At 42.8% G+C, this 11,570-nt stretch overlaps 1 protein-coding gene across 2 annotated transcripts in view; it reads left to right on the top strand.

Moving 5' to 3' along the window:
- The window catches only part of LOC108109993, a 39,875-nt gene extending 29,177 nt beyond the window's left edge, over window positions 1-10,698 (top strand). The window contains exons 4-7 of one of the 2 annotated variants that reach the window (XM_017218829.2): window positions 6,356-6,447; window positions 6,508-6,633; window positions 7,128-7,466; window positions 7,581-10,698. In XM_017218829.2, the coding sequence (XP_017074318.1) occupies window positions 6,356-6,447; window positions 6,508-6,633; window positions 7,128-7,466; window positions 7,581-9,303 (2,280 nt within the window). In that variant the 3' untranslated portion in view covers window positions 9,304-10,698. The remainder of the gene's footprint in view (window positions 1-6,355; window positions 6,448-6,507; window positions 6,634-7,127; window positions 7,467-7,580) is intronic. The other variant, XM_017218828.2, reaches the window with a different exon arrangement.
- Window positions 10,699-11,570: the final 872 nt, after the last annotated feature.

The following is an 11,570-nucleotide window of genomic DNA, read 5'->3' on the forward strand; positions in this document are numbered from 1 at the left end:
TGCCCATAAAAGGTTAAACACAAACAGCATTGGAAAATTCAAAAAAAAAAAGAGGAAATTCTTAAGAAATTGTTGTTAATATTTAATGCTCTTATAGGTTTATAGCCCTGGAAGATGTTTATAAATACTTTTTAAGTTCGAAAATTATGCTTAAATATGAAAGGAAAATTACTTATCAATGTAAGAAGATTGTAAAGGTTTATGGTTTTATCATGATCTTAGACTTACTATATATATATATATTATAGCTATATATCTGCCTTAACTGATAGTTAAGAAACTGCTAGAGCCACCCTGTCTCTATGGAACCACCCAACCATTGGAGGATGTCAAATTTTTGCCTGCCTGAGGCCGTGAAATGGCAGCTCAAATTTCGTTATAATATTTATGCGCTCTCTCTCTCTCTTTGTGTGTGTGCATGTGTGTGTGTGTGTTGGTGGGCGGTTGAGTGCTTGGGTGTTGAAGCTAGGATGATGATGCTTCATACCCCCCTCTTCACCTGCACCCCCTGCACCCCCTACTCTTACCAAGTGCGCACTTTAAAGCGCCGCTTTTGGATCTTGAAAGTTGTTTTGCTGATGCGGTCGCATCAATCGAGGGCGGGTTGTCTTTTCCTGGATGCCAATACTACTACTCCCACCCCCCTTCCTCCTTCAGGCGGCTCCTCCTAAAAAGGGCTTTGCGTCTGGGGGCATCCTTGTTGATGCCACTGTTATTGTGGCGGTAAGCAGCTTATATGGTCCTAAATCACTTGGCCATCATCCGAGACAAACGAGTCGAGGTCCAATGGTCTTTAGCAAAGGGGGTTATTAGGAGCTAACGCCCACACCACCCAAAACTCATTGGTTTTTCTTTCTTTTTTTTAGATCGAAATTAGAATTCAACAAAAGCAAGAAAAGTTTCAAGTACCAAGCACTCGTAACAAGGTTAAGAGTATGTGTTTTCCTTTTTTTCATTCTTTTTTTTTTTTTTTTGGCAATTGTACTCTCATCAGGCTATATATACAGATATATACAGAGCTATATATATATTTACTGAAAGTGAATATTTTTTGTGCCATTGTTGTTATGCGCATAAGCATAAAATATTAATAACAACAAATGCCAGACGAGTGTGGAGGAAAAGCTGGAGGGAAAACTTTGAAAATGAGAAAGCGAGAAATGAGTATATAAACACGCATAAAATTGAAGTGGAATGTGGCCTGTGCTGAACTGGGCGAGCTTCTCCTCCTTTAGTCCAATGATTTCCTCATTTTTACTCAACCAAAGAATCCCTACGATTGGACAAAGCTCTAGGCTGCCCCTTCCTACCATTCAATTTTTCACGCTTTTCACTTCGTTTGCATTTTCCCTACTCCTGTCACTTAAAACAAACGAAAAAATAAAAACGAGAGATGGTTGAGGGGGGAGAGCGGAGTGAGAGGCAAATCAAAACCAAAGTCTAAAGCTCTGCCTATATCCTTGTGGTAACTGCACTGTGAGAAAAACTTAACTAAAGTTAAAATTTCAAAGTTAAGCTAAAGTTCAGCTTTCTTTTTGAGCTTCTTAAAAGTTTTTTCCAGTCAAGTTAACATGACTTAATGTTTGTAATTTTCATAAAATATTTGTTAGGAATTTGTCCTTACACTGTCCTTATAGTCATGTCTTGTAGGTTATGTCTAAGCTCTTGTTTCTGTGTGTGTTTTTGTGCACTTTACGACTTTAATTATGTAAGTACATAATTGTGTTATTATCGTAAGCTAGCAGAGAGGAGCAACACATGCCGGGTCTGGGTCTGGGTCTGTGTCCGTGTCCGTGTCCGGGTCAGGTCTTTCATGCTCTGTGTCCATGTCCGTGTCCGTCTTCGGGTCATGATCCCGGTCCGGTGTTTTTTTTTTTGGTCAGCCAGCAGAGCCACTGTGTGTGTTTTGTGTCCTGTGACCTCGTCTCGTCTGGCCGCTTGGCCAGCATTTTACGGCCATTAAGTACGGCAGTGTCTTTTTTGTTTCACTCCCCCCAGCTTAAATATTTTCATTTTTTTTTGGGAAACCCTGCTTACCCAGCTTATACACCAATCTTTTAAGGGCCCCCATACCGGGCCTAACCTTTGGCTGCTACACACTGTTTGCTCATTTACCAGCCCCCAAAAAAAGGCAGGAAAAACCATTTTGTCTGCTCATTGTTTTCTTATTATTTAAATTACGAAATTCTGCTTTTAATTATGCATTGCTTCTTCCGCTCCTGCTGCTTTTCCATTCTGCCATCCATCCATTAGAAGCAATTTTCCAACCAACCAACAGAAATTCTCCTGAAACTCCGATTATTGATAACCTTCGGCCTGCCTTTTTCTCTTCAATTATTTTTCTTTTAATTAAGACGTGTGTGTGTGTGTGTGTGTGTGTGAGGCATTGTTTCGATTTAATTATCGCTTTGATATATATTTAAATATTTTCAAACATCTGAGTGGGAAGCTGACAAATGAGAGCTTCGTTTTTCTTGATTTTTCCAATAGCTTGGAAGCTGCTTCATTGTTTTGTTGCTTTTTCTTTGCCCCTCAACGTTGTGGGTGGGTAACTCAAAGCCAAGGACATCGAATTTCAAAGCAAAAAAAAAAAACAAATCTACGAAATTGCAAGGAAAAATCAAGGGAGGGGAAAGCAAACTTGCCCAACAGGTAGTGGGAGAGAAAGAAAGTTAAGCTGGCAAGGAGGAAATAGTTCCATCTGCCATGTTTTTTTCTTTCCTCATATAACCCAGAGATCAATATCCATCAACATCTTTGTTTTTCGGGGCCAATGGTTTTCTTCGCTTTTCACGCTTTTCTTGCTTGAAAATTATTATTAAGTGCTTTTCATTTGCAGTGCTTGTTGCTGCCGTCATCCAATAACCCAGAACGAAAACGAAAACGAAAACGAGAACCAAAACCAGAACCAGGATAACCATTCCTTATGTTTACGTAGACTTGGAGGGGCAATTCGTCAAAGTCAAAATTGCGACATTGGGAATGATAATACTTCTCCTTAGCCCGGCGGCTGCTGGCTAAGGAATGTGGCTTGCCTGCTGGCAGGACGGAAATAAATTGTTATTAATGTGCCCTGCCCGTCTGCTGCTGCTACTACCACTGGTTACCAGGAATCGTAATATCCCCCTCATACCCCATAACCATACCCAAATACCCATTCCAAAAAAAAAAAAAAATTCTTGTCTACAGTCGATAAATTATTTGGCCAAAACGCGCGCCAAATTGTAAATATCTTTATGCGGGGGCCGAAAAATGGCAACGAAAATAATGTTAGCCAATTTAATGGTCTGGCCACTTGTTGGATATTTGGATCTCTCTTAGCTCCAGCAGTTCTACAGCAGCTCTACAGCTCCACAGCTCCATTCATCGTCATCTTGCAGCCATAAAGTGTTTACGGCCAGAACTCAAATTGATTTGTGCCCAGCACGAATCAAATCAATTGCATTAGGCGGACTCCTCCTCTAGAGGTAATCATAACTAGGGGCAGAGCCATGAGGAGACTTCCTTTTGCCGGTCATAAAGCGGAAAACGTTACTGCCATCAAGGCAGCAGGAGATGATGAGCACAGGCGCTGGCGAAGGATGTCCATAAAAAAAAAAAAAAAAGGCAACGGCAACGGCAAGGACACACGGTTAACCACCACCCGTCGGCAGGAGGACACCGACCAGGATACCAACATCCAACAGGAACCGCCAACCATCAAGGCCATATAGCCAAACCCACCATAGCCCTTGCCCATACCCATATTGGATATATGTATACCCAATACCCACGGCCCAGGGAATCCTTCGCAAGACGCCCCCAGGACTCGTTAAATTGCGTGCAGCATCCGCACCCGGTTCTCCTCCAATTTTTTTTTACTTCTCCTTCTCCTCCTCACAGCAGTTGGCCACACAGCCACTGTGCACAGAAAGAAAAACAACATTGATTCCATTGCTTATGAAAGAAAGAAAAACTTGAAACTCATTAAAAAAGTTTTCCAATTACCATAACTGAAAAATATTGACAAGAAATCTTGGCCAGTTGGGCCTTAACATTCAACAATTTAAATTGCCAAAAAAATGATAAATTTTTAAGTTTCTTAAAAGAGTATTAATTATATGTGGTTAGAAAGGAGTTTTATAATTGGTTTTAAGTTTAAGATTTAAGTTAGGATTAACCTTTTGGGTTGCAGAAAACTAAAACTAAGTTTAAAGGTGCTTGAAATTATCCCTTTAGGTTAGCAGACTGTTAAAAATCTTTAAAAATCTTGAAAATCTTTTTAACCTTAGACTAGCTAAGGATCTTATCTTAAATACTTAATCCTTATATAATAAAAAACTTGATTAATAAAATAAGCTTATAAATATCTTAAAGAATATCAACTACTTTAAACTTCGAAACTTACTCCCTTCAATATCTACAGTAAACATTACCTTTAGAAACTATTTTTTGTTCTCAAACTTTCTCTAAGTGATTCCACCTCTTCGCTTCATATAAACTCCTCCTCCCACTTCTGGTGACTGTTGTCGTTTATTTGCATTTGACTGTGCGCAGTGGGCAAAGTATTCAAAACAGATTTGTTGGCCAGATTGTACAGCGCTAACAGTTCATTACCCAAATGACTGTGGGCCAAAAAGGAGCCGGGCGCGACGCGATTTGGTTGAAAAGGTTTCATTACAATTTCGGGCACTCTTCTCTCTCCATCGTCTGGAATGGAAAACTTTTCCACCCTCCTACTTATCCAGCCCACTCTTTGGCTGTTTGTGTAGTTTGAGATTTGATTTAAAAGTTGGGGCCCCAAGTTTTAACCGCTTTCAAGGGGCGAAGGACGCCCGCCTGCTGCTGTCGAGGGAATTGCAAACTTTTTAATAGTTATTCATACAAAATCATTTACGAGTGCTCTGCTCTGCTCCTTGACTGCCTCCATATGTGTTGGATATATAATATATATACATATATCAGGATCGGCAGGGGGGGGAAAGAAAAGCTACAGAAAATAAGAAAACTTCCGCAAGAGTTTTTCCTCTTCTGGCGGAATAATTATGCATCATGTAGCCTCAAATCGAACTCTTTGACTGGCACCTGGTCACAGTTGACCGATGATTCGCATGATTGATGAATCAAAGAAGATGGCGGCCTCAAATGCCAATTTGCCAGCTCTTGGATTTAAGTCCACTCAGACGAGGATGTCTTAAGGTGCGTATCCAAACAGGTGCGTTCATATCTGCCATCGTGGATTCGCGGGGGGGACGGCAGTTTAATGAGAAAATAACTTGGATGCGGAGGCCATAAATTCATTTCCGCCCTTTGTTTAATTTCCTTCGCTATCCGCAAAAACTTTTCGCTACGCGCGAATTCATATGTAATTACAATTACGACGACGACGTAATCTCAGGCATTCTCAATGGTGGAATGGCATGTAACGTAGATATGGATGTGGATATACCACCTGCCCGCCCTGGGTCAGGGTCATGGTCGAGGTCGCTTTAGTCGCGCAAAAGTTGACTCTCTGTGTACTTTATATATATGTATCTATATATATATTACGTACACCTGATACACTTGGCGGGGTTTGGCCGGCAAGTTGATTCAATTAAAGCTTTTAGCATGGCAATCGATAGGCCAGACAGACATCAAAGAACACGGCCTACGAGCGTCCCATTTTACTCTTTTTCTTATTTTCCACTGAGAACTGTAATTATAAAATCAATGAAAATAGTTCTACCAATAAAATATACCATACCAATTCGAAATGTCAGTCAATGAACTCGTCTAAGTGTCCTCCTAACCCCGATTTCTCGTTTTTTTTCTAATGTTTGTTGGCTAAACGGTTAGTTCAAAAGACTGAAAAATCAAATAAATTATTTAAACGGTACTTAAAGTGGAGCCAAATGGGATTATTATGTCTTTGAATTGAGTTTTTTTTTTTGTGAAAACTAGGACAACGAACTGGAACAAATGTAGGATGTAAGACTAAGTGGCTTGTACTGAGAAAGTTATTTGTTTTTAACGTAAACACCAGCTGGGGAAGTAGCCCAAGTTAACTGTAAGCTTAATATGGTTATCTCTTTCTACCGTATGCATTAGCATAAGAGATCGAATGCAGGTACATGTATTTGTTTTGCTGACGGATAAAGGAGAATAAAGAAGAAGACGATTTGTAATATTGTTATCCCTTTCTATCGTAAGCACTAACATTAGTGATCGAATGCAAGTACTATATATCTATCTCGCTGACGGAAAAGCAAGATGATGGAAGAAGTGGAATTGCGGGATTCGGTTTTTGACGTTGAGCTGGAGCGGTTATGGAATTAAAGAGATATTATTAATATTAATTAATTAATATAAACCTTTTTGTAATCCCATGTTCCAGGACTATGCTCCAGAGCTATCGGGAATCGGATTATGTGTGGTCAACCTAATGGACGACATGCAGGAGTATACCCGCGGTCTCTTCCTGCTAATGTGAGTGGAGCAATTCAAGGAAAGTGTTCTCCATCTGACCGCCTTCGTTTTGATTTACAGGTACTGCGGTCCAGCCATCCTGCTTTCCTATCTGTATATCCGTACCTCCCAAGAGCTCCGACCGCCCGACGGACCCTTCGCCGTGATGATGTACGAGCATCGAGCGGACCTGCGGATGCAACAGAGGTGAGCATTCCCAGTGATTAAGTTGGAAATATTAGGCCAGGCTATCTGTCTGCTAATTGGGCTGATTAATTCGGTGATTTACCAATCAGGGCTGGCTTGGTCTATGTAATCCGATTCGCCATCAGTCAGCCAACGGAGCCACCCCTTTTGGCCCACCGCTAATGAGCCATCCTCCTTCCAGTCGTCTTTCTCCTCTGTCTAACGAGTTCCAATTTCTTGGGCTGATTTCGGCTACTTCCTTCCCCCTTTTGCCATTTAAAGGATGGCTTTTACTCTGTTTTATGACTTTAATTGAGAAGTTGGAGGTAGCGAAATTTATCGTCTTTATATATTCATTAATTTTTATGATTTATTAATGATTAGTTAGGAATTTGCTTAACTTAATTGATGGGAGCTAAAAGTTAAAAAGTAAGAATATAAATTGGTTTTAGTTCTTTAATGTATGGTCATGAAATTTTGTAATACCTTATTAAAATGAGTCTCTCTCCTGACAGGAACTCCTCAACTTCATCCGTGGAACCGCGTCAACTAAGCGGTGGAGGCGTAGCTGGTCTGAGCAATGGAGGCGGTAGCTCTGCTCGCTCCTACGATTTGTATAGTGCCGAATTGGATGTTCACCGGGAGAAACGGAAACAGCGAAACTTTGGAAGCATGGCTGCCACCCAGGTGGTATGCATGTGTCCATTGATGATCCTTCGCTTCGCCAGGCTCTCACTGGAGGAGACCTACGAGAATGCCAAACATTTTGACTTTACCTATTTAATGTTCGTTTGGGTAGCCTTCCTGCCCACAGTCATCTTTCCATGCATCTATGCCTCGCAGATATTGCCCAGGTGAGCAATGAGAATCTATTAGCTCATAAGAATCCCAAATAAGACTTAATAGCTGGTCTAGTCATGGCATACCACCATCCTATTTTTTATGTTGTATTTTCTTGCAACCCACAGAGATGAAAAGGAGCGCCTGAGGGGCTATTTCCGGTTATCCTCCAAGCGCAAACAGAAAACCCAGCGACGTAGTGATGGTGGCGATGGATCCGGTGGTGGGGATTCTATTGAGAAGGACGAGGCCTCCAATACGACGAGTGTTCATCATGGCTCTGAGTCGCACAAACACTCATCAAAATTGCGACACGAACGAGAAGTGCGTCTGCCAGGACATGGATCATCGGCTGGCGGAGATCGTTACACAGGAGCACCGTATCGTCAGGGCAAGGATAGGGAAAGGGATAGAGATAGGGATAGGGATAGGGATAGGGAAAGAGATAGAGATAGGGAACGTGAAAGGCAGAGGGCTGGAGGTCGTGGAGCTGGCGATGCCGGAGTGGTCAACAATCTGGGTAAGGATGTGCGTGGCAAGAAGCACGATGTCAAGATTAATATAATCTCTGATGGAGGTGGTCATGGAACCACCAGTCATGCCCATTCTGCCCATCGCAAACAGCAGGGCAGCGGCAGCAGCAGCAGCAACAACAACAACAACAACAATCGGGGTCGCCCCAGTCCTAACCAGCGGCATGGCAGCAAACTGACCGCTGACTGTCTGTCCAATGTAACCGCCTCCACGTTTTGCAATGGCAGTGGAAGTGCCAGCGGTACTGGTAATGGACTTGGCAGCGTTCTAATCCCGGACGACAGTAGCACCAGTAACTATGGCGATGGCGAGGAGAGCTCTGTTGTTAGCAGCATGATGGTGCCGCCGCAACGCTGGCCCGGATCAGGCGGTGGTGTGCTGCGACATAAGGATGTGTCGTTTAGTGAATGCAGCAGCACCTTCTCGTCGAGCACTTTGGATCGGGATCTGGAGATCATGGATCAGCTGGAACGGGAGCGCAGCATGGACATTCAGGAGATGCTGCAGCGGGAACGGGAACGGGACAAAGTACGTCGCCAACTGCCGGACATCGAGAAACTCTATGCGCAACGTTCGCCGAAGGGGAAACGTGGTGAGGCTGCTGGAACCGGAGCTGGATTAGCCCTGGTCATGCCCGGCAGTGATCCACTAAGCAGTCTTTCGCAATCCCAATCGTTGTCCACGGAATACAGCCTGTGCTCTACTCTAGAGACCAGCGGCGGTGGTGGTGGCGGCGGCGGTGGAGTATCAGTTGGCCACGAGGAGGTGGTGCTGCAGCATCATCTCGAAGAAGTGGAGGAGGAGGTGGTGCCGCCGGACTTCTATGATAGCTATACACCGGGCGGCTCTCAGAATCTACCGCCCAATTCTGGTGGCGTGCCGGTGGCCACCGCCGTTGTTCCCGCCTATCAGTACCAATACAGTCGCAATCGGCTGAGCCGGAAGAGTTCTGGTTCCGGTTCGGGACATCACCACCATGGCCATCATCATGGCCAGCATGGCGGCGGTGGCGTTGGGGGCGTGACCGGTGGACGAGGCTCCAAGCGGGACAGCTTCAATTCGCTGAACGGCACGGATCTAATAGCCGGCGCCTTCTGCGAACTGGATCCCACGCAACCGCTGAACAAGATGGCCGTGATCGAGGGTCGAATGCGACGAAGTAGTCCCCGCAATGCTAGCTTCAGCTCCGGATCCGGAGTTTCTGGTCGAAGTTCAATGAAATCCTCATCGCGGGACTATGACTACGGACACGGCTCATCCTCGCATTCTGCCCATCCGGAATTGGATTTCAGGGAGAACATTTTTGCAGAGCTGTAAGATGATAATTGAAAGATGTTAGTAGAAGGGAAACGAAAAGCTTTACGGTTACGGATTTTTGCCAGAAGTTGTGCAGCTACGGGAGCTATCTGTTTAAGTAGAAGATTTTCGCAAGAAGGTGTTTTTTTTTTTTTCGTAGGCTATGGGAATGGGTGGGTGGGACTTTTTCTAACCAGGAGGCAGTTGCTCATCAGAGAACAAAAATCTAAGAGAGGATTACGAATATACTTGTAAGGAACTCCAGGAATATGGAGATTTACACCTAAATGAATAAGATATATACATATATAGATCGAGTTATTGGAATACTTCGCCCAACTGGTTGTTGACTAATATGTTTGTTGATATAATAACGATCGACGTGGAGATCAGAGATCAGAGATCACAGATCACAGATCATCGATCGCAGATTGCAGTTTAGAGATGCAGAGTTTAGGAGAGAAGTTAAAACTGTGCCAAGAAACAGATGAAGGGGATAAAGCACTCCCTTAAAACAGATAATATATATATATCTAGATATATATATAAAACTTTTTAAATGTTGCTAACTTTGATGATGAAGAGATGATGATGCAGGGGCAGGGATGTGCCAGTGTTTTTAAACTTTCCCAAGCTACATACATACATATATGGATATATATATATACAATACGATATATATACACTAGACATATGCTAAGACATATTGAATATTACCAAATCAAATGCAAAGTTTATTGAATGTTAAAATCAAAGTCTAAAATACAAATTAATTGAAAGAAAAAATACAAAATCGGGATAAAACCATAAAAGTTATAGCTCTAAGACAGGCCAATTCTTCTGAGCCCCAAAGAATTGAGCCCACACATACACATATACACACACAAAGAACACACATTGTTGGGCCTCCTCCAGATTTGGATACTGATCCTAAATCCTGGATCCTGCCTAGATATATAGACCTATATTATATACTATAACCCTATTTGTGCAAAAGTGTCCGTGCGTGTGTCTAGTCGATAAGTTCATTTTTTCTCTGCCCGCTCCGCTGGCTGTTTGTTGTGGTGGTTCGATGGGGTTTTCAGTGGGTGGTAAGGTGGTGCTGCCAATGGTGTGAGCAAAAAACAAAATAAAGAAGAAAACTAATAAAAACAATTTTTATGTGAGTTGAACACACAAAAGCAAATCTCTCATTGACAGCGTTTTATTTGGGAGTTGTTCATCAGTGGAGGCCATCAAATCCCTTTTTAGCCCAACTCTCTGTGGTCCATAGGTAAGCCTACACTGGGAGAAAGTGGGATGTGTGTTTTAGGATTTTATTTAAGATTTTTGGGAAATTGATTTCTTGTTTTGAAAGTAGAAGAATTAGTTAAATGGTTAAAAATTGCTGAAGAATGAAGCTGCTTTGGGTTAAAATCTTAAATTTGTCGACTACAACATTTTGCTGCATACTTTTCAACATACCCTTTAGAGATTTGAAAACTCTAGACAGTTTTGTGGCATTTTAAGCAACATTTATACCTAGCAGCCATAGTTATAATTTCTATATTCACCCATCTAAACAATGGATCAATCTAGACATATATTTTGACCTGCAAAGCTGGGTTTTTGTTTCGTTGTGTGTTTTCGTTGTGCTTTTTTTTTTTTTTGGCTGCCTGGGTTTTTGGGTGGCGGGCGCACCTCAATAAAAATCCGTGCAAATGCAGAAGACCGGGACCCAAAAATAATACGCGCCTGCGGGGAGCAACGACAGCCCCTTGGGCCGTGTTGGGGGAATGGGCATGGAATAGGGTCAGTGCGCGAGTTCAAAAGTTCAACGCGGGGCCACTGACTCAGCCTCTGACAACCGACTCCGGTTTCGGCTGCTGTTGCTGCTGCTGCTGCTGGGTCGTCGTCGACTTTGTCGTCCACCCGTGACCTGACCCAGTAAAATGATTAAGTGGCGTTATTTAGCAGCTGGCTGGATTTAGTTGACTTGCGTGTAGCTTCACTTCCACCAGTTTGTCTCCATTTGTGTTCATCTCTTTTTGGGTCTTCTAACATTTTTTTTCTCTTACTTTTCTTTCTTTGCATAATTTGCGCTGTTTATTTTGATGGCTTATGGAGGGTAATCGTAAAACGACAAGCATTTCATTCGGAAAAGTCAACTTTAATGGAGAAAACACGACCGGGATAGATAGACAGATGGAGGAGTTGCCTCTAATTCTCCTCCCTCTAGCAGAACCTTTTTGGGTACCCCAAGGAATGCAAGAAGGCAGGGGGGGGGCGGTAAGAAGAAGTTATGGCTA

This window comes from Drosophila eugracilis, unplaced genomic scaffold (assembly GCF_018153835.1).
Source record: "Drosophila eugracilis isolate 14026-0451.02 unplaced genomic scaffold, ASM1815383v1 contig_394, whole genome shotgun sequence".
Taxonomy (NCBI): Eukaryota; Metazoa; Arthropoda; class Insecta; order Diptera; family Drosophilidae; genus Drosophila; species Drosophila eugracilis.